Source organism: Podarcis muralis, chromosome 7 (genome assembly GCF_964188315.1).
Source record: "Podarcis muralis chromosome 7, rPodMur119.hap1.1, whole genome shotgun sequence".
NCBI classification, from domain to species: domain Eukaryota; kingdom Metazoa; phylum Chordata; class Lepidosauria; order Squamata; family Lacertidae; genus Podarcis; species Podarcis muralis.
Genome location: NC_135661.1, coordinates 89,847,099 through 89,869,946, shown reverse-complemented (window position 1 = coordinate 89,869,946; position 22,848 = coordinate 89,847,099). Strand labels below are relative to the sequence as shown.

Genomic DNA, 22,848 nt, shown 5'->3' with positions numbered 1-22,848 from the left:
GGCAGTGTGGCATAGTGGTTAGGGGGTTGGACTAGGACAGGCATGTCCAAAGTCCATTTTGGGGGCCTAATCCGGCCCGCTGGTCGGATTAATCCGGCTCCTGTGGAAGTTTACTTCCTGGGGTAAAATCCTAAAAAAAACCTCGACAACTTCAACCCTAAAAAAGGTCTGGTAAAGTCAACAACTTTGGTTGGCCCTCACGGCCCTTCACTTCATCAAATCTGGCCCTCTTTGAAAAAAGTTTGGACACCACTGGAATAGGACCTTGGAGAGATCAGATTTCAAATCCATCCCACCTCACACTCCCCCCCCCCCCCCCGAGCCAGATTTAGGTTTGATGAGGCCCTGATCTACTGAAGGCAATGGGGCCCTTTCTATGTCCAGCTGTCCTTTGTCGACAACAAATTGTTGCTGTTTTTTGTGTTATATGCTATACGGTCATTTATGGACCTCACAGGTATCTCGAGCCATTTGCACATGTTTGCATGCAACCAGTTAATGCAGAATGTAGGCACCCTATATATAGAAAGGAGCAAACCAGGGATATTTGAGGGAGCAGGCTAGCAGGCGGGGCCCATGACTTACATCATAAGAGCCTACACAACACAAAACACTGTTGCTGTCTTGTCTAGCCGTTTAGTCGTGTCCGACTCTTCGTGATCCCCTGGACCTGACCCCCTGGACCCTTCCGGGTTTCGACGGTCCGTAACCTGAAAAAACGCAACCTGAAGCATCTGTAACCCGAGGTAAGACTGTATTATTGGGACGCAGGTAGCGCTGTGGGTTAAACCATTGAGCCTCTTGGGCTTGCCGATCAGAAGGTCGGCGGTTCGAATCCCTGCAACGGGGTGAGCTCCCGTTGCTCGGTCTCTGCTCCTGCCAACCTAGCAGTTCGAAAGCACGTCAAAGTTCAAGTAGATAAATAGGTACCGCTCACGGCGTTTCCGTGCGCTGCTCTGGTTCGCCAGAAGTGGCTTAGTCCTGCTGGCCACATGACCCGGAAGCTGTACGCCGGCTCCCTCGGCCAACAAAGCGAGATGAGCGCCGCAACCCCAGAGTTGGCCACGACTGGACCTAATGGTCAAGGGTCCCTTTACCTTATTATTATTGTTATTATTATTATTACTAAATAATAATAATAATAATAATAATAATAATAATAATAATAAATTTTTATTTATACCCCGCCCTCCCCAGCCAAGGCCGGGCTCAGGGCGGCTAACAACCAATAATAAAAACAAGTTGAATAAATACAACTTAAAAACAAGATTAAAATACAACATTAAAACAATTAAAATGCAGCCTCATCACAGGAGGAGAAAGGAAAAAGAAAGAAAAGGCTGGTTGCTTGACCAGGCCTCCAGTCCATCTTCTCCAGCCTCCTTGCCTCACAATGGCCAGCCAGATGCCGCAATGGAAAACCCACAAGCAAGCAAGACCCAGGTATGATCAGAATCTCCTCTCCTGTTGTTTCCAGTAATTGTCCCAGCAAAAGTCGCTTTGGGCAGCAGCAGTTGGTACCTGTTTTGGATTTGAATTGCTTAGTTTAATGTATGTGCTGCTGCTGTTTCAACTCATTTTTATAAGTGCTGGTATATATATATTTGGGACGCGGGTGGCGCTGTGGGTAAAAGCCTCAGTGCCTAGGACTTGCCGATCGAAAGGTCAGCGGTTCGAATCCCCGCGGCGAGGTGCGCTCCCGTTGCTCGGTCCCAGCGCCTGCCAACCTAGCAGTTCGAAAGCACCCCCGGGTGCAAGTAGATAAATAGGGACCGCTTACTGGCGGGAAGGTAAACGGCGTTTCCGTGTGCGGCTCTGGCTCGCCAGAGCAGCGATGTCACGCTGGCCACGTGACCCAGAAGTGTCTCCAGACAGCGCTGGCCCCCGGCCTCTTAAGTGAGATGGGCGCACAACCCTAGAGTCGGACACGACTGGCCCGTACGGGCAGGGGTACCTTTACCTTTTATATATATATTTAACTGTTTTATATATGTTTGTAAACTGCTTCAGGGCGTCTTGTTGCAAATGAGTCACAAATGAAAGGGACTGAAATTAATTCCCACAGAAGAGCTCCCATCGGCTTGCAGCAATCACGTCTTGATATTTTTTAGTGATTGGTCACTTTCCTCACAAAAGAAGTCCATAGAAAGCTACAATTGCAAGACCAACTCTAAAACCAGTTCCTACGAATGCAGCCAATAATCTTATTTTTATTTATTTGTTAGATTCATATACACACCCTCCCCCCCCCCCCATCTGAAGATCCCAGGGAAGTTTGCAAGATAAAAATACAAAATGAAAACAAAAAATGCGTCAGGATAAGAGGAACAAGAGCAAAACTAAAACAATACCCCCCCCAATAAAACACATTTAAAAGGACATAATTAAGACGTTAAAAACCCTTCTCTTTGCAAACAAAAGTCAAGAGCACCAGATTTGAGAAGCCTTGATCAAACAACTTATTAGCACAGGTGAGTTGTGCAACTTCCAAATACAATATTGCAGGGATTATACAATACTCTGTATTGCAGAGATTAGGATTCCGCCCTTACGTCTGTGAACTTAATCAAGGCACAACCAAGCCTTCTTGTTGGAACCCTGTTTCATCAGATAATTTTTAAAAGCAATCCCAGTTCACAGATCTATGGGAAAGATTACTTATCGTAACCATTGAATACAGACTACTAAAAAGCAAGAGAAATATAGATACCGCAGAGAGATAGATGGAAGTCAAAAGGAAATAAATAAGGGACACAAACCGGTATAGAGGTTTGGTAAGAATGGGGAAAGTAGAAAAGTTTAAGGACGGAGGTCAATTCTTTCTAGGAATTTTGCATACAGATTGCTGTATTTTTCGCTCTATAAGACGCACCAGACCACAAGACACACCTAGTTTTTGGAGGAAGAAAACAAGGGAAAAAATATTCTGAATCTCAGAACACAGAACAGCAAGAGGGATCGCTGCGCAGTGAAAGCAGCAATCCCTCTTGCTGTTCTGGCTTCTGGGATAGCTGTGCAGCCTGCATTCACTCCATAAGATGGACACACATTTCCCCTTACTTTTTAAGAGGGAAAAAGTGAGCCTTATAGAGCAAAAAATACGGTATTTAAAATATGGTCTGTACTCCTGAAATGATTCTGTGTATTGGAAAAAATATGTGTTTTTGTGTTTTTTCTATTTCAGTTTTCAGTTTTGTCTGTTTGGGGGCTCTTTTTTAATCTTTATTTTTCACGATTTCGATCTGTTTTGATAATGGATTGTTCTTGTTCGATTGTTTTTTAATGGCAAAATCAATAAAGAATATTAAAAAAACCAAAACAAAGAAGCGAATATTTTTATTTTTCCAGAGATAAAAAAGAACACGGAGAGGGGGAAATAGGAATTGCACAATTCTGGGAATAATGTCACCAGAAATAAAAAAAGAAATGAGACCATTTTTTATGTACACAACAGTAACAGCCAGGATCTTAACTGCAAGAAACTGGAAAAGCGACAAAACACCTACAATAAATGAGTGGCAGGTTCAAATGATAGAATATCTACAGATGGCCATGATGACAGGGAGAATTAGAGGTTACCCAAAACAGAAAGTACAGAAAGAATGGAAAATCTTTAAAGTGTACCAGGGAAAACATTACAATAACAAATATCTCCTGGCAGAAATAGAATGATCCTTGTAAAACAACAAATATAATGTTTTTTGATATCTGACGAAAACAAAGAAAGCGAGACAACGATTTGGAACTGTGTGTGCAAAAATAGTAGAAATAATAACACAATGAGTCTAATCGGAAGTCAAATTTGTTTATTTTGTTTTCTTTTTCTTTTCGTTTTCTTTTTCTTTCTCTCTTATTCTTCCTCTTCTTCTTTCTTTTTTGTACCTCCTATCTTGGTCTTCCTCTCTTTGAAAAAGAGATTAAAAGTGTAATATGAAAACTTCAGCAACTTAAAGGTGATGCTGTGTAATTTGTCAATTACTATTTATATATTGTTAACCAATTTTAACAAATTGGAATGAATTGATGTAGCAATTACTGTGGGTTTTTTTCCCTTTGTTATTGTTGAATTCTAAATAAAGTTAATAATAATAATAATAATAATAATAATAATAATAATAATAATAATAATAATAATAATAAAGAAGGAGATGCCTGCATTGCATGGGGTCAGGCTGGATGACCCTTAGGGGTCCCTTTGGGCGAAAGCTCCCCATTGGCGCGGAGCCGCCACACTCTCCGGCGCCCTCACCTGCCACTCCAAAGGTGGCGCCGGGCCAGGTACAGCGACGCACGCGCGCCATGACGTCACTGGAGGGGCGCGGACCTCCCCTTAAAGGGCCAGCAGCGCGGCAGGTGAGAGGAGCTTCGCGAACAGCTGGGAGACGGAGGGGTTGCGGAGCGGGATCGCCCGAGCGCCGCCTGACACACCTGGGCTCAGGTGAGCAGCAGCAGCAGCCGCAGCAGCATCTGCGGGACGTGTGTGCGCGGGGAGGGGGAAAATGGGCGGCAGACACGTGTATGCCTGCGCTCGTGTGAATGCGAAGTTGCGTGTCGCGGGCAAGAGATGGGGAGAAAGGGTATTTCCCACAGGAAGGAAGGTGTGTGTGGTTTTTTGTCACGGGAAGCGTGCAAGGCAGGGAAGCGGGATAGGATAACAGAGCGAGCGTGCAAAGAAGAAAAAGAAGAAATTTAAGGCAAATCCGCCCTCTTTGCACGCCGGGCACAGACGGCAGCAGCGGCTCCCTCCGAAAGCGAGGGGCAAGGGTGTGTTTTCTGTAGGAAGCAAGGAGCAAAAGGGCAGCTCTTGAGCGTGCAAAGGGAAGGCAGTGTGGTGTTGCGGTTAGAGAGCTGGCGTAGGACCTGGGAGGCTTAACGCGGGGGCGGCCGAGCTCATCTTACTCAGAGTAGACCCATAGGAATCAATGGAGACAGTGTGGTGTAGCAATTGGACCGAGACCTGGGAGAGAGCAGGGTTCAAATCCCACCGGGAAACTCCTCTCAACCCGGGGTTGGGCTAGATGACCCTTGGAACCCCTTCTCACCCTACAATTATTCTTTGAGAGCGGGAGAAGAACTTTTCCCTACCCGCTTTCTCAATGCCGTGCACAATTTTTAAAATTCCTAACCTGTCTCCTCTTGCTTGCCTTAAGTCCCAAACGCCGCACTCTTTCTTCATAAGCGATTCGCTCCACCCCTCGATCATTTTAGTCGCCCTTTTCTGACCCCTTTCCAACTCTGCAATCTCCTTTTTGAGGTGAATTTCGAGTGTGCACTCGCACATTCACAAACAATTCATCAACATAAGATCTCTGTGATCCCAGTCGGTCGAAGCAGCATCTTGCATGTTTTATACGAACAAATTTAATGCGAATCCGCCTTTTTTGCTAATCTTCTGCCCTCCAGATATTTTGGGCCGCAGCCGGAGCAAACTGATTAGTTGCTGCCCGCCTCGGTTTTCCTCCTCTGTAAAATGGGGGCAAAAGTTCTGATCTGTGTGGGTGGATAAATGCCAGGGCAGGCTGCTCTTCCAGCATTGATGCTTAAATAACATATTGCGTGTTCATTTAATTGAACTGGAGCCTGGAGCCAAAAACTTTATTGGGAGCAGGAGAGAAAGAGCAAAGCACATTTTGGATGGTGGGAGCACATTTCTGAATGAGAAAGGATTATTATTTATTGGTTTATTAAATTTGTATTCCGCGCTTCATCCGAGGATCACAGGACAGTTCACGGCGTAAAAATACAAAATGGAAACACAAAAATGCCTAGTAAAACAAAGGCAAAACAAACCAATTATCCGTCTCCCAATAATTTATTTCCATTTATTATTTGGTTATTACCTTATTTGTCTAGTTAAGGCAGCCTTTGCTAACCTGGTGCTCTCCAGATGTTTTCAATTAAGACTCCCACCAGCCCAGCTCAGAACATCTGGAGGGCAACAGTTTGCCGAAGGCTGATTCAAGGCGTTTCTTCCGTGCTTCTCAGCCAAAAAGGTTTGCAACGTGACTTTCCTGCGGGCAATCAAAAGAACACAGGCTCACATTCTGAAAGTTGCAGTCCGAAAGGAAACTGGGATGGGGAGGGAAGAGGAAAAGCAGGAATCCGGGGTATCAATTTGCAAAGTTACAAAGTAGCAACCAGCAGGAATGGAAACAGTTCAGAGAGAGGATGCTTTGAATGGAGCTGGTCTCTCAAGCACCGAGCCAGTGAAGTGGTCTTGCTTGCCTTCTTTCATTAAAGGTAAAGGTAAAGGGACCCCTGACCACTAGGTCCAGTTGTGGCCGACTCTGGGGTTGCGGCACTCATCTCGCTTTACTGGCCGAGGCATTTGTCCACAGATAGCTTCCGGGTTGTGGGACGCGGCTGGCGCTGTGGGTTAAACCACAGAGCCCAGGACTTGCCGATCGGAAGGTCGGCGGTTCGAATCCCCACGACGGGGTGAGCTCCCGTTGCTCGGTCCCTGCTCCTGCCAACCAGCAGTTTGAAAGCACGTCAAAGTGCAAGTAGATTAATAGGTACCGCTCTGGCGGGAAGGTAAACGGTGTTTCTGTGCGCTGCTCTGGTTTCCCAGAAGCGGCTTAGTCCTGCTGGCCACATGACCCGGAAGCTGTATGCCGGCTCCCTCGGTCAGTAAAGCGAGATGAGCGCCACAACCCCAGAGTCGGTCACGACTGGACCTAATGGTCAGGGGTCCCTTTACCTTTACTAGCTTCCGGGTCATGTGGCCAGCATGACTAAGCCGCTTCTGGCGAACCAGAGCAGCGCACGTAAACGCCGTTTACCTTCCCGCCAGAGTGGTACCTATTTATCTACTTGCACTTTGATGTCCTTTCGAACTGCTAGGTTGGCAGGAGCAGGGACTGAGCAACGGGAGCTCACCACACCACGGGCATTTGAACCGCCGACCTTCTGATCGGCAAACCCTAGGCCCCACGTAGAGTGAGTTACAGTAATCAAGTCTGGAGGTGACCATCGCATGGATCACTGTGGCTAGGTCAGAGCGAGAAAGGTAAGCTAGCCTTTCCCACTGGGGAATCCCAGGTTGAAAGGTGCAGATCCGAGACCTGTGCTGTCCTCGGTCCTTGTCAGTCGCTCCTCCACCCTCCTTGGCAAATGTCCTTGGCCGCCCCATGGTCCTGTTGAGCAAGGGGCTGTGACATCTCCTTGCAGGCTCCTCCTCTGTTGCAAGCCTAAAACTGCTCTCTGTTCACCTGAACAAAGTTGACAAACATCTCCTTTCTCCTGGACGGTGGATCAGCCCACACACTTGACAATCAAGTCTTGCGTCCAAGCAGGAAAAGGAGCACTACTCACAGGCAAGCCTCCCGGCTCTCGTCGTTGTGTCTCCTGGGCCGGACACTTCCTGGCAGAGTTCCTGCACATACACTGACCCCACAGTGAATGCCAAGACCTACTGTGGGCACCAGGTAAGTTGTATCAAGCACAACTTTGCTTGGGTGAGCTGGGAAGCTGCCTGTGTTTTGGGGTAGGACTATCTTTCCGATGGACAGGTGAGTGGAAACAGCTGGAATGGCAGCCATCGGTCGATTTGTCTTTGCGTGTGAGAAGCGCCTTGAATTTCAGGTTTCTGCACTCAGGCAGGAAGAACCAGCTGCACAAATATGAGATGGGAGAACATCTGGCTTGGCAGTAGCACATGCGGAAAGGATCTGGGGGGTCTTGGTGGACCACAAGTTGAACAGGAGTCAACAGTGTGATGCAGCAGCAAAAAAGGCCAATGCTATTCTAGGCTGAGGGGACGCGGGGGACGCTGTGGGTTAAACCACAGAGCCTAGGACTTGCCAGCCAGAAGGTTGGCGGTTCAAATCCCCGTGACGGGGTGAGCTCCCGTTGCTCGGTCCCTGCTCCTGCCAACCTAGCAGTTTGAAAGCACGTCAAAGTGCAAGTAGATAAATAGGTACCACTCCTGTGGGAAGGTAAACGGCTTTTCCGTGAGCTACTCTGGTTCGCCAGAAGCGGCTTAGTCATGCTGGCCCCATGACTCAGAAGCTGTACGCTGGCTCCCTCGGCCAATAAAGCGAGATGAGCCCCGCAACCCCAGAGTCGGCCACGACTAGACCTAACGGTCAGTGGTCCCTTTACCTTTACCTTTTTATTCTAGGATGCTTCAGAAATATTATTACTATTATTATTATTATTATTATTATTATTATTAATTGAATTTATATATAGTGGTACCTCGGGTTAAGAACTTAATTTGTTCTGGAGATCTGTTCTTAACCTGAAACTGTTCTTAACCTGAAGCACCGCTTTAGCTAATGGGGCCTCCCGCTGCCGCCCCGCGATTTCTGTTCTCATCCTGAAGCAAAGTTCTTAACCCGAGGTACTATTTCTGGGTTAGCGGAGTCTGTAACCTGAAGCATCTGTAACCTAAGCGTCTGTAACCCGAGGTACCACTGTACCGCCCTATACCTGGATGTCTCTGGGCGGTTCACAGGATAAGAAGTATAAGGAAGTCCTAGTCCTACTCTCTTCTGCCTTGGTCAGAGCACACTTGGGCGTCCTGTGTCCAGTTCTGGGCACCCTGGTTTAAAAAGGAAATTGACAAATTGGAACATGTGTGGGGGAAGGCAACCAAGATGATCAAGGACAGGGGCCAGCAACCTTTTTCAGCCGTGGGCCGGTCCACCGTCCCTCAGCCCTTGTGGGGGGCCGGACTATATTTTGCAGAAAAAAATGAACGAATTCCTGTGCCCCACAAATAACCCAGAGATGCATTTTAAATAAAAGGACCCATTCTACTCATGCAAATGAGTAGAATCCGTGGGCCGGATTGAGAAGGTGATTGGGCCGCATCCTGCCCCCGGGCCTTAGGTTGCCTACCCCTGATCGAGGGTCTGGAAACCAAGCCTTATAAGGAACAGTTGAGGGAGCTGGGTATGTTTATCCTGGAGAATCGGAGAGGGGAGATGATAGCCATCTTCAAATACTTTAAGGGCCGCCACATGGAAGGTGGAGCCAAGCTTGTTTTCTCCTGCTCCGGAGGGTAGGACTCGAACCCGTGGTTTCAAGTTACAAGGAAGGAGATTCCGAATGGAAGAACTTTCTGACAGCAAGAGCTGTTCGGCAGAGTCTCCCTCAGGAGATGGTGGACTCTCCTTCCTTGGGGGTTTCTGAGCAGAGGCTGGGTGTCCATCTGCCATGGATGCTTTAGTTGAGATCCTCGCATTGCAAGGGGTTGGACTAGATGACCCTCAGGGATCCCTTCCCACTCTAGAATTCTACGATTCTATGATTCACTGTCATAGATAAGCCTCTGCCGATCAATTAGCCATGTGGATCTACGGCCACTTGATCAGCGACCGAAAACACTCTTTAGACCAACCCCTGGAATTTTGCCTGGCTGGACAGGGCATCCTTGACCTCTAATAATGCCTCTTGCTGGTCTGGAACAGGGCTGGATTGAGGTTTAAGCTACTGAAGGTAACGGGGCCCTTTATATGTCCAGCTGTCCTTTGTCAACAACAAATTGCCCTGTTTTTTGTGTTGAATAGATGCTATATGCTAATTCATGGACCTAATAGGTATCTGACGCAGGTGGCACTGTGGGTTAAACCACAGAGCCTAGGACTTGCCGATCGGAAGGTCGGCGGTTCGAATCCCCGCGATGGGGTGAGCTCCCGTCGCTTGGTCCCTGGTCCTGCCGACCTAGCAGTTCGAAAGCACGTCAAAGTGCAAGTAGATAAATAGGTACCACTCCGGCGGGAAGGTAAACGGCATTTCCGTGCGCTGCTCTGGTTCGCCAGAAGCAGCTTAGTCATGCTGGCCACATGACCCGGAAGCTGTATGCCGGCTCCCTCGGCCAGTAAAGCGAGATGAGCGCCGCAACCCCAGAGTCGGTCATGACTGGACCTAATGGTCAGGCGTCCCTTTACCTTAATAGGTATCTAAAACCATTTGCTGTGCAACCAGTCCATGCAGAATGTAGGCATGTATATAGAAAGGAGCAAACCCGTGATATTTTAGGGAGCAGGCGAGCAGGCGGGGCCCAAGACTTACATCACAGGAGCCTACACAACACCAAACACGGTTGCTGTATATAGGTTTTATTTTATTTGTTTTTATCTTATATTTTGGAAATGTACATCCAGTTTTTTCCCTTTACATTTTTTGGGGCCCCCAAGAGAGTGGGGCCCTAAGCTATAGCTTGTTTAGCTTATACATAAATCCTGCACTGGTCCGGAAGGAGGGTGGAGATGCTTGTGTGAATGTGCCTCTGAATCAGTGCCTGGGAATCACCCATGGGCAGAGTGCTTCCTCCAGTCATCTGGCCTCCCATTGTGAGAGGGCCTGTCTAGGATTTGGCCTGAGGAGTGGAGTTTTTTTTGGGGGGGGGGGCAGAGACAGAGGCAGTCAATCCACTCAGCTGTCTGACTTCTAAGCAGTGGAGTCCTATCTGTGAGGATGAATGGGCAGCCCTCCGCCAGTCTCCACCTGCTTACTTACAACCAGTAGTGGAGTATCTATTATTGCCATTGCCTCTAGCGCCCTCTACTGTTGGCCTCCCTGCCTTTCACCCTACCAGCTTCTCCCTTGCTTCTAAGACAGTTTTCAGGTGGGCTGTATATTCCCACACAGAAATTGCTGTTGCCCTGCACTTTCCTGAGCAATTATGCCATCACTTTTCTAACTTCTTGGGTTCCGGGCATTTATCCATGGAATGAAGGTCAACGGAGACTGTGTTGTCTTTGCGATGTATGATTTCATTTGCACATACAGTCATACCTTGGGTTACAGACGCTTCAGGTTGTGGTTTTTTTGGGTTACAGGCTCGCTGAAACCCAGAAGTACCGGAACGGGTTACTTCCAGGTTTCAGGGGTCGTGCATGTGCAGAAGTGCTAAATAGCGCTTTGCGCATGCGCAGAAGCACTGAATCGCAACTCGCGCATGCGCAGATGCGCCTCTGCGGGTTGTGAACATGCTTCCCACATGGATCACATTTGCAACCCGAGCGTCCACTTGGTGGTAACTTGGTTCTCAAACTTAATCCGTTCCGGAAGTCCGTTCCAAAACCAAAGAGTTCCAAAACCAAGGCGCGCTTTCCCATGGAAAGCAATGCAAAACAGATCAATCCGTTCCAGACAACCCCTAAAGCAGCAATTTAACATGAATTTTGCTATCTAACGAGACCACTGAACCACAAAATGAAAGCAATAAATGATGTACTGCAGTCACGCAATCCATCAATCGGTAGCTGAACTGGGTTACACACAGTTACAAAAACAACAAAAAAGAGCTGCAAAAACAAAAACTCAAAATAAGTAGCTGTTATGTACTGAGTTGAATAGGATCCAAAATGCAGCAGTCTGATTGGTCCTAGAACAATAGGATTCAGAATGCAGCAGTCTGATTGGCCCTAGAACAATGCAGCAGTATGATTGGTCTGCAGGAGCCACCCAATCCGGCTCCAGATGGAAGTGAATCCACAACCTGATTGGCCTACAGGAGAATTCCGGAATTAGCCAATCACATGCAGCCCATTGTGTAAATAATGTATATAAAACAGATACTTTGAGGGGATTTCCATTCCCTCCTCACCACTATGAGCTGAATAAAGAGCATGAAATCCACTCTCGACTCTGAGTATATTTCAGTAGCAAAAACATACAGACACTCAAATCGGAAGTGTAGCACTCAAAACGGAGCATGTTCGGCTTCCAAAAAAAGTTCACAAACCGGAACACTTACTTCCAGGTTTCCAGTGTTTGGGTTCCAAGTTGTTTGAGTCCCAAGGTGTTGTAGAACCAACGAACCACTGTACATTCATACCTCGGGTTACAGACGCTTCAGGTTGTGTTTTTTCGGGTTACGGACCCGCCGAAACCCGGAAGTACCGGAATGGGTTACTTCCGGGTTTCGGCAGTCGCACATGCGCAGAATTGCTAAATCGCACTTTGCACATGCGCAGAAGCACCGAATCGCAACCTGCACGTGTGCAGATGCGTTGCTGTGGGTTGCGAACGTGCATCCCACACAAATCACCTTCGCAACCTGAGCATCCACTGTATATATATATATAACCTGCACATAGTATGGAGGCCCTCACTGTGTCGGTTCCCAGAATATCTTCTTTCTCCATTCAGATCCAGCTCAGAGCAAGAAGGTCTCTGTGTCTCCAGCTTCCAGCCTCTTTCCAGCTCAGCACACAGACAACACTCTGGCTGTTGTTCTCCTGCCTAGCAGATAGGTGAGGGGGTGGAAGGAAGGCCCACGCATCATTCTTGCAGCTTTTGCAAGAACTGGATGCTGATGAAGACATTGAAGTGGCCAACTTAGGTCAGTGTCTTGCAAAGAAACTTGTCTGGCCAGTTAGACAACTCCCTCTGTTAGTCTCTAGCCCTCTCCGGGTGCAGGAACCCAAGATTTGGATAGTGCTCTGGGAATCATCCAGCCTGGCCCTCCCCAAACCCACAATGATTTTTTAAAAAAGAGAGGAATGATTCAAAAGCACCGAATGGATAGAATATTTGAATATTTCCAGATTCCGTTTCCAAAGGCTGCAATCTCCCCTGTGCAAAAGGGTTCAGGGAGAGGATAGCAACCACATAACTAAATAGTTTTCCTCCTACCTGTTGGAACAAACCCAGCTGGTTTGCAGGGCCCAAGGGGTGAAGCAACCTCCTTGCAAAGTTAAGAGAGCTGTCAAACTAAACTTTGCACAAAAGCACATGACAAATCTACTTTGTTTTCTTTTTAAAAGAAAAAATGTAAAGCGGCCTTAGGCAGAGAATCCAGAGGTGCGGAGGAGGCGCTTAAGATCTTTCCGAACGGGTTTCCCCCCCACTAAAAATAACATACACACTTTATTTTTCCCACCGGCCCAACACACACATTTTTATGGTGCTGGCTCCAGGTTTTGATGAGCCTGCGGGCAAGACACCTTGACCGACTCGCTGAATTTATATCCCTCCTGTCTCTCCAAAGAGCTCAAGCTGGCGTAAATGGTTCTTCTTCCACTCCTTATTTAATCCCTACAACAGTCCTGCGAGGTAGGTTAGGCTGAGAGGCAGTGGCTTCTGGCTGTCAAGGTCACCCCAAGGAGTTTTGTGGTCATTTAGCAACACCCTCGAGGTCCCGGGCCCCAAGGAAGTCAGATTAGCCTCAACCAGAGGCAGGGCCTTTTCAGCACTGGCTCCGGCCTGGTGGAACGCTCTGTCTCATGAGACCAGGGCCCTAGGGGATCTGATTTCTTTCCGTAGGGCCTGGAAGACAGAGTTGTTCCACCTGGCCTTTGGCTTGGAATCGACTTGATCCCCTTCCCCTCTTTTCTTTTCGCTTCCTCCTTCTGTGATGGAACTCCTATTTGGGGACTTCCCTGGCTTTTTTCTGGCCCACATTGGATAGTTGGCCTTGGTGAAGATTTGACGTTTTCATCCCCAAAAAGTTTTTGATTTGAGTTTCTACTAAAAGGAGGCTGCATGTTAATGTTGTATTTTAATCTTGTTTTTAAGTTATACAGTTATATCTCAGGATAAATACGCTTCAAGATAAGTATTTTCGGGTTGCGCTCCACGGCTACCCGAAAGTAACGGAGCACGTTAATTCCAAGTTTCGCCACCCGTGCATGCGCAGATGGTCAAAATGATGTAGTGCGCATGCGCAGAAGCGGCGAAACGCGACCCGCACACGCGCAGACGTATCTTATGTTGTATTCAGGATGCGAACGGGGCTCTGGAACGGATCCCGTTCGCATCCCGAGGTACCACTGTACTTTAATCAATTGTTTTTATACCTGGTGTTAGCTGCCCTGAGCCCGGTCTTGGCTGGGGAGGGTGGGGTATAAATAAAATTTATTATATTCTTATTATTATTTGAACCCTGGTCTCCAAGGGCCTAGTCTAGCGCTCTAACCACTGCACCACACTGTTTCCTTGAGAAGGTAAAGATCAGGCCAGAGGGAGCCCATCTAGTCCAGCCTCCTGTTCTCACAGTGGCCGCCTAGATGCTTCAACGGGAAACCGACAAGCAGGATTCGAACACAAGACCAACTCTCCCCTCCCACGTTTTCCAGCAGCTGGGATTCAGAAGCACTGCTGCCTCCGACTGTGGAGGCAGAACAGAGAAATCCTGGCCGGTAGCCACCGGCAGCCCTCTCCTCCTCCACAAATTTCTCCAATCCTGTTTCAAAACCGTCCAACTTGGCGGCCATCCATGTCTCTTGTGGGAGGGAGTTCCATAGTCTAACCCTGTGCTGTGTGAAAAAAAGGCTTCCTTTTCTCTGTCCTGATAGGACAGTGGGTAGTCCGGTTGGTTAGAGCACGGTGCTGAGAACGCCAAGGTTGCAGGTACGATCCCTGTATGGGACAGCTGCGCATTCCTGAATCTATGTCTATTCCTGAGTCTATGAAACTGAGAGGGAGAGAAACTTTTCCCCCACTGCTTTCTCACTATGAATTTATAAAGTCCCATGCTCTGCAAACTACAGTGGTACCTCTGGATCCGTTCCGGAGGCCCGTTCACAACATGAAAAGAATGCAACCCGCAGCGGCACGTCTGTGCACGCATGGGTTGTGATTCGCCGCTTCCGCGCATGTGCATGACGTCATTTTGTGCTTCTGCGGCTAAACCCGGAAATAACCCTTTCCGGTACTCCCGGGTCGCCGTGGGACGTAACATGAAAGAACGTAACATGAAGCAGTCATAACATGAGGTATGACTGTATTTCGTCATAAGGGAGTCACTCCATCCTAAGAATAACAATGACAATTTTATTATTTCTACCCTGCACATCTGGCTAGGTTTCCCCAGCCACTCTGGGCGGCTCCCAACAGAATACTAAAAACACAAGAAAACACCAAACATTAACAACTTCCCTAAACAGGGCTGCCTTCAGATGTCTTCCGAAAGTCAGATAGTTGTTGATTTGTATATTGATCACGTGGGCTGCTTGTTGCAGAATCCACTCTGGGCTTCGCAAGGTCACTGAACCTGCCCTTATCGCCAATGGCTTCTGCGACTTCGGTTCCTTATCATTCGCTACCACCTGCCTGTTTGCCAGGGAGAAAACGAAGGAGAAAGCAGACTGCGTTCCTTTTACCCGGCTCCCCCCAGTTATTTTCATGAATAAAGCAACTGATAAATATATAATTATTATTATTAATAATAATTACGAACAATACCCCCAAAGTGATTTGCCCATCCCTATCCCGGATGATCAGGGATGTGGGTGGCGCTGTGGGTTAAACCACAGAGCCTAGAACTTGCCGATCAGAAGGTTGGCAGTTTGAATCCCCGCGACGGGGTGAGCTCCCGTTGCTCGGTCCCTGCTCCTGCCAACCTAGCAGTTCGAAAGCACCTCAAAGTGCAAGTAGATAAATAGGTACCACTCTGGCGGGAAGGTAAACGGCGTTTCCGTGCGCTGCTCTGGTTCGCCAGAAGCGGCTTAGTCATGCTGGCCACATGACCCGGAAGCTGTACGCCGGCTCCCTCGGCCAATAAAGTGAGATGAGAGTTGCATCTAGCCATCACAGCCTCCTGTGGAAGGGAGTTCCATAAGTTAACACAAGAACATCAGAAGGGACTTTGGCATCAGCCCATGGTTTCCAGCAACTTTGTGGAGGTAGAGAACATACCCTCCAACATGTATTTGATGAAAATAGGGACGTCCTAAGGAGAAGCGGGACATTCCGGGATCAAATCAGAAACCGGGACGGCTTCTTTAAATCCAGGACTGTCCCTGGAAAATAGGGACACTTGGAGGGTCTGAAGGTATAGCCATTGCTGTTCTCCATGCCATATATCCTTAAATACGCCACCTTAATTCTCTTCTGCTTGGGACCGGTGGAATATTTCGCTGCCCTGAGATTGGGGTGCTGTGTAGCAATATCTATACAGCGGTACCTTGGTTCTCAAACTTAATCCGTTCCGGAAGTCCGTTCCAAAACCAAAGCGTTCCAAAACCAAGGCACGCTGCTTTCCCATGGAAAGCAATGCAAAACAGATCGATCCATTCCAGGCTTTTAAAAACAACCCCTAAAAGAGCAATTGAACGTGGAATTTGCTATCTAACGAGACCATCGATCCATAAAATGAAAGCAATAATGTATTGCGGTCACACAATCAACCCATCAGTAGCTGAACCGGGTTCCACACAGTCACATAGCTGTCAATGTTTCCCTTTTTTTAAAGGGAAATTCCCTTATTCCAAATAGGATTCCTCGCAAGAAAAGGGAAACGTTGGCAGCTTTGCACAGTCACAAAAACAAAACAAAAAGAGCCGCAAAAACGCAAAACAAATAGCAAAAACAGACAGACCTCGGCGTAACACTCAAATCAGAAGCGTAACACTCAAAACAGAACATGCTCGGCTTCCGAAAAAAGTTTGCAAAATGGAACACGTACTTCCAAGTTTGCAATTTCCGAGTACCAAGGCGTTTGAGAACCAAGGTGCCACTGTATAATTATTCCCTCTTGCTTTTCATCTCTCCGGCCGAGACGGCTCGCACTTGAACTGGAGACCCCACCTTTCGTGGCTCCGAGAGCTGAGATCATAATCCTCTGAGACCCGCCGGAGTCTAATTAGCAGGGGAGAATGAGATGTTCTCTAGGAAATCTTCCCCGCTGGCAGAGACGCTGCAGTTTGTTTACCAAGCCTGGCATCGGAGAGACCCAAAAGCAGAGCAAGGTGCCAACCTGGGAGCCCCAGGGAATCTTCAACGGCTGCTGGAAAAACCTACAGAGCAGAAATAAAATGCCAGGCAGTGAATTGCGATTGAAGAAGGCAGGGTGACTTCACACCTACGCTGGAAGCACCCAGGGAGGAGAGAGAAGAGGGGGCGGATCTTGGCCAAATGTGGACCCTAAGGCCTCTCATAAGATGGGAAGAGGGTGCTGGATCAGGCCAATGGCCCATCTAGTTCAGCATCCTGCTCTCACAAGTAGGATCCGAGCACAGGAGTTGGAAGGGGTTCCCAGGGTCATCCAGTCCAACCCGCTTTGCGGTGGCTGCGACGGGCAGTGGTGAAACCATCAAGCCTGATGAAGAACGGTTGAAGGAGCTGGGTAGGTTTAGCCTGGAAAAGAGGAGACCGTGAGGAGATTCATATCTGAACGAGGAGTCTTCTTCTGATATGTGATGGGTTTGCCGCATGGAAGAGGGAGCAAGCTGCTCTGGAGGGTAGGACTTGAACCCGTGGCTTCAAGTTACGAGAAAGGAGATTCCAGCTGAACATCAGGAATGACTTCCTGATGGGAAGGGCTATTTGGCTGTGGGGTGGAAGGTGGTGGGCTCTTCTTCCTTGGGGATTTTAAGCAGAGGTTGCGGGGGGCCATCTGTCATGGATGTTTCAGTTGAGATTCCTGCATTGAAGCGGGTTGGACTAGATGACCCTCGGGGCCCTTTTAACTCTACAATTCCATGGTTCTAGGATTAAGCGGCCTGCCAAGACGTGGTCAAAAGTGGTCTATGGAGGGGGAAGAGTTTGGAAACCACGGATCTGATTTTTGCGTGTCGGAAATGCAGCTTATAGGACGTAACTCAGAGTCCCAACCTTTGTTCTGCCCTGCCTGGAAGGCTCCCCTTCAGGGTTCAAAAGGTTGACGCATCCCTAGCTTAGAAGAAGTCACATCCCTTGACCTGGATTTCTTCTTTATTGGGGTGGTGGTTCGTCAAGTGATTAAAAGGCTCTTCCTGTGATTCTTTTAATTACGCCAGCCTGAAAAGGTCGAATCAGAGGACTTGATTGGGCTTTGGCAAGAGGAAGTGAGTCAACCAGAAAAAGAGCGAGTCGGACTTGTTCTCTGGCACACGACACCAGCCTAATAAAGACTCCTCTCTCCCCAGAGCTAGAAACAGGATTTATTCCACCCTGCTCCAACCACTGGACAACACTGCCTCTTCCAGAGCTGAGAAGAGCTCCAGGGAGTTTGCCTCCATCCGGCCATCTACTTGAGCAAAGCAGAAATCTGCCGCAGCGAATCAGTGGTAAGGACCTCCTTTTGGATGGGAGAGAGACTAAAAGGACAGGGTTCTAACTAGGGCTGGGAGATATTTGGTTTTCAAACAGATCACCAGCTAAACATCGCAATATACAAATATATCACGATATCTGGAAAAAGGATGGAACTATGTAGAGGCAAACAGCAGGGCTGGGCGATATCTGGTTTTTTGATTTGTGATATATCACCCGCTAAACGTCGCAATATATGGGTCGCGGGTGGCGCTGTGGGTAAAACCGCAGTGCCTAGGACTTGCCAATCGCATGGTCGGCGGTTCGAATCCCTGTGGCGGGGTGAGCTCCCGTTGCTCGGTCCCAGCTCCTGCCAACCTAGCAGTTCGAAAGCACATCCAAGTGCAAGTAGATAAATAGGTACCGCTTTATAGCGGGAAGGTAAACGCCATTTCCGTGTGCTGCGTTGGTGCTGGCTCGCCAGAGCAGCTTTGTCACGCTCGCCACGTGACCCGGAAGTGTCTCCGGACAGCGCCGGCTCCCGGCCTCTTGAGCGAGATGAGCGCGCAACCCTAGAGTTGGTCACGACTGGCCCGTACGGGCAGGGGTACCTTTAAACGTTGCAATATACAGATATATCACGATAATCTGAAAAAAGGATGGAACTGTGTACAGTGGTACCTTGGTTGTCGAATTGCTTGGCTCCCGAACAATTCGGTTCCTGAACGCCACAAACCCGGAAGTGAGTGTTCCGGTTTGTGAACGTTTTTTTGGAAGCTGAACGTCCGGCGCGGCTTCCGATTGAGTGCAGGAAGCTCTTGCAGCCAATCGGAAGCTGCCTTGGTTTTCAAACTCCCAGAACGGATTACGCTTGGCAGCCAAGGTCCCACTGTACTCATTTTTACATCCTTAAGATATCAATGACTTCGCTCCTTCTCTTTCCATGGTTCATTTTACATATCATGTTGTTGTGGTTTAGTCGTTTAGTCATGTCCGCCTCTTCGTGACCCCCTGGACCAGAGCACGCCAGGCCCTCCTGTCTTCCACTGCCTCCCGCAGTTTGTTCAGACTCATGCTGCTAGCTTTGAGAACACTGTCTCACCATCTCATCCTCTGTCCTCCCCTTCTCCTTGTGCCCTCCATCTTTCCCAACATCGGGGTCTTTTCCAGGGAGTCTTCTCTTCTCATGGCCAAAGTATTGGAGCCTCAGCTTCAGGATCTGTCCTTCCACTGAACACTCAGGGCTGATTTCCTTCAGAATGGAGAGGTTTGATCTTCTTGCAGTCCATGGGACTCTCAAGAGTCTCCTCCAGCACCAGAATTCAAAAGCATCCATTCTTCGGCAATCAGCCTTCTTTATGGTCCAGCTCTCACTTCCATACATTACTTCCATACATCACTATTTACATATCATAAATCCCTGCATATTTTACAAAAACTACACCATTCAGTATTCCATTACTGCATCCATCAAAACATGTTTACACTGTTGAATTTATCTTAATGCTGCCAGCGTTTTCCGCTGTGCACAATTATTTCCCATATATTAAATCAATGGTTTTCCAATCTTCTCTAAACGTACGATCTTCTTGTTCTCTTATTCTGTATGTTAAGTCTGTGAGTTGCACCTATTCTGTCATCTTAAGTTGCCATTCCTCTTTGGTCTCTCGTTTTCCCTTTTTTGGGCTGATAAAACACGGGCCACAGTAGCGGCACACATAAATAACCTTTTCTGAAACCTGGGAATTTCAGTTTGAATGTATCGGGAAATTTTTAATGCCTAATGTTTTGCGATTTTTTAATGTGCTGTAAGCCGCCCAGAGGGACGCAGGTGGCGCTGTGGGTTAAACCACAGAGCCTAGGACTTGCTGGTCAGAATGTCGGCGGTTTGAATCCCCGCGATGGGGTGAGCTCCCATTGCTCAGTCCCTGCTCCTGCCAACCTAGCAGTTCAAAAGCACGTCAAAGTGCAAGTAGATAAATAGGTACCACTCTGGCGGGAAGGTAAACGGCATTTCCGTGCGCTGCTCTGGTTCGCCAGAAGTGGCTTAGTCATGCTGGCCACATGACCCGGAAGCTGTACGCCGGCTCCCTCGGCCAGTAAAGCGAGATGAGCGCCAAAACCCCAGAGTCGGCCACAACTGGACCTAATGGTCAGGGGTCCTTTACCTTTAAGCCGCTCAGAGTGGCTGGGGAAACCCAGCCAGATGAGTGAGTAATAATAATAATAATAATAATAATAATAATAATAATAATAATTCACAAATGCCCCTCTGTCCCCCATCTGCCCCACGCAGGTCTCCAGCCATGGGGAGCACCGGCGAGCCTCTGAGTCGCTTCTGGCGCTGGTACATCTACGCCATCCACGGCTACTTCTCGGAAGTGATGTTCACGGCCGCCTGGTCCTTTGTGGTGGACCGGGACTGGAAGTTCCAGGGGGTGACCAGCGTCTGGGCCCTCTTCATCTACGGGACCTGCGGCCTGGCCCTCGAGCGCCTCTACGTCCTGCTCAAGGGCCGCAGCTTCCTGGTGACCCGCTGCGCCATCTACACCCTGTGCATCTACCTCTGGGAGTTCTCCACCGGTTATGCGCTGCAATGCTTCAACGCCTGCCCCTGGGACTACAGCCACTACCGGTACAACTTCATGGGCCTCGTCACCCTGGAGTATTGCCTCTTCTGGTTCGTCGGCGCCCTCCTGCTGGAGAAAATCGTCATCCGCAATGCCCTGAGGCTCAGGCTGGATCCGGCCGGTAGCACCCAAGGGCGCCCCTTCCCCAGGTTCGAACTGAAAGACGACTGAGTTTGGGGTAACTCAGGATGGAGAGAAAACCAGGGAGATTTAAGATCCCGGACAGTCAAACTCCATCCTTTTCTTCCTCTGGGCAAATCTGCGGAGGGGACAGCTATCACAATGGCCGCACTCTTCCTCCGCGGTCAAGCGGTGCTCCTGAAGGCCCGTTGCTGGAAGCTGCAGGCGGGGAGAGTTGTTCTCGCACTCAGGTCCCACTTCCGGGTTTCCGGCGGGCCTCTAGTGGGCCACAGGGTGTTGGGCTGGCTGGGTCCCTGAAATATACTCGGAGCCGAGTGTGGATTTCGTGCTCTTTATTCAGCTCATAGTGGTGAGGAGGAGTGGAAGTTCCCCCAGAATGTCTGCTTTATATACATTATTTACACTCTGGGCCCCACGTGATTGGCTAATTCCGGGATTCTCCTGTAGGCCAATCAGGTTGCGGATTCACTTCCACCTGGAGCTGGATTGGGTGGCTCCTGCAGACCAATCAGACTGCTGCATTCTGGGTCCTATTGTTCTAGGACCAATCAGACTGCTGCATTCTGAATCCTATTGTTCCAGGACCAATCAGATTGCTGCATTTTGGATCCTATTCAACTCACTACACAACAGCCCGGATCCAGCAGGCTTTTTCTTCTTCTTTTCAATATACCCCAAGCCTTGCTTTCCCTCCTTGCAAGGTGAGGGGAGAAGAGCGCCTGAACTCTTCCGACTTTGAGTTTGAGCCATGGGTTCGAATCCTCCCCCGCCAGCCATTGGGTGACCCTGGACTCTGGTGACGGTCTCCCACTTTCACCTACCTCACAGGGTTGTTGTGAGATGAAGGCGACAAACGCCGCGATCCTGTAGCCGTGGCGGAAAGGGGTCTCGCGGGATCAGAAGGATCGAACCCAGGACCTTCTGCAGGCCAGGCAAATGCTCTAACCACTGAGCCACAGCCCCCTGGGATCATAGACTTGCAAGCGTTTCAACCCCTACGTACAATGAGCTGGTCTCTCAGTGAATAGCAACACTGGGAGCTGGGTCTGTTTAGCTCATATTGTCAACACTGGGCAGCGTCGGATCTGCAGGAGTTCAGCGGGAGACTTTTCCAGCCCTGCCTGGGCATTTCTTTTTATTTCTATTTATTTATTAAATATGCTGCTGTGGAATGAATTTGAGTCCTGTTCCTGCGTGCGCAGCAGTCGCAACACCCCTGATTCGCGGCTCGCCCCCTAAAAATATACCAAGATGCCAGATTCTGAATAAAGGGATGGTTTAATAGACACACGGGAAGCGACCTTAGAGCAAACCAATCCATTGGTCCATGTACCTCAGTACGGTCTACTCTGACTGGCACATGGCTGTCAACCGTCCCTTATTTGGCGGGAAAGTCCCTTATCCCAGCGCCGTGTCCCGCTGCTGTCCCTTACTGATGATGTCCCTTAAATTTCCCGGGTTTCAAAGGAAGCAGCTCCTCTCCCTCCCTCCCTCCCTGCCGGCCAGGGAGGAGGGAGGCTCCAACTGTGTTGCTTGGCTGCGTTGCTCACCCAATGAGGAGTCTAAGAACGAGTGGGGGGTGGAGCTTGCATGCCTTGTGCCCATCAAATCGGCCGCGTTGCCTGGGGACTCGCCTTTGCTCAGCGCTTCCCAGCGGAGAGGTGACGGTGGTTTCCCTTGCTGCATCCCCTTTGCCGGGTTGCTGCGCTGTGGGAACCACCCTTGAGGCTTCGTTTGGCTGCTGGCTGGGCTTTCTGCCTTTGGCTGGGAGGGGCTCAGAAGTTGAACATACCTGTATTTGGAAAATCCCTTATTTTGGCTGCTGATCCCTTATTTTCGAGGCTGCTGGTCCCTTATTTTCAAATCTGTAAGTTGACAGCTATGGACTGGCAGCAGCTCCCCAGGTTTCCATGCAAAGCGGATGCTCTAACACTAAGCCACAACCTTTGCCCAAAGTGCCCACACCAAGGTTTCCCAACCTGGCTCACTGTTTTTGGACTACCCATTCATTCCCGGGCACTGTTCCTGCCAGCAAGGGATGATGGGAGTTGTAGTCCAGAAACAGCTGGAGAACCAAGTTTGGGGAAATCTGGCCTGCACAATTGACTCCTGTTGCTTATTTCAAATCAGAACCAATAAAGGTGGTGAAGGACCTGTGTGAGTGTCT

The 22,848-nt window shown here is 48.9% G+C and overlaps 1 protein-coding gene across 3 annotated transcripts; it reads left to right on the top strand.

Annotated features, from left to right (window-relative positions):
- The first annotated feature begins 4,273 nt into the window (after positions 1–4,273).
- Positions 4,274–21,857, top strand: LOC114603414 (transmembrane protein 229B-like). 3 transcript variants are annotated; one of them, XM_028742394.2, is made up of 3 exons: positions 4,288–4,438; positions 17,805–17,945; positions 20,207–21,857. In XM_028742394.2, the coding sequence occupies exon 3, from the start codon at positions 20,217–20,219 to the stop codon at positions 20,709–20,711; it is 495 nt and encodes a 164-aa protein (XP_028598227.1). In that variant the 5' UTR covers positions 4,288–4,438; positions 17,805–17,945; positions 20,207–20,216; the 3' UTR covers positions 20,712–21,857. The 3 variants fall into 3 exon arrangements, with proteins under 3 accessions (XP_077788535.1, XP_028598227.1, XP_077788534.1); XM_077932408.1 differs by lacking the exon at positions 4,288–4,438 and adding an exon at positions 16,501–17,138; XM_077932409.1 differs by lacking the exon at positions 17,805–17,945 and having other exon boundaries at positions 4,274–4,438.
- The last annotated feature ends 991 nt before the right edge of the window (positions 21,858–22,848 follow it).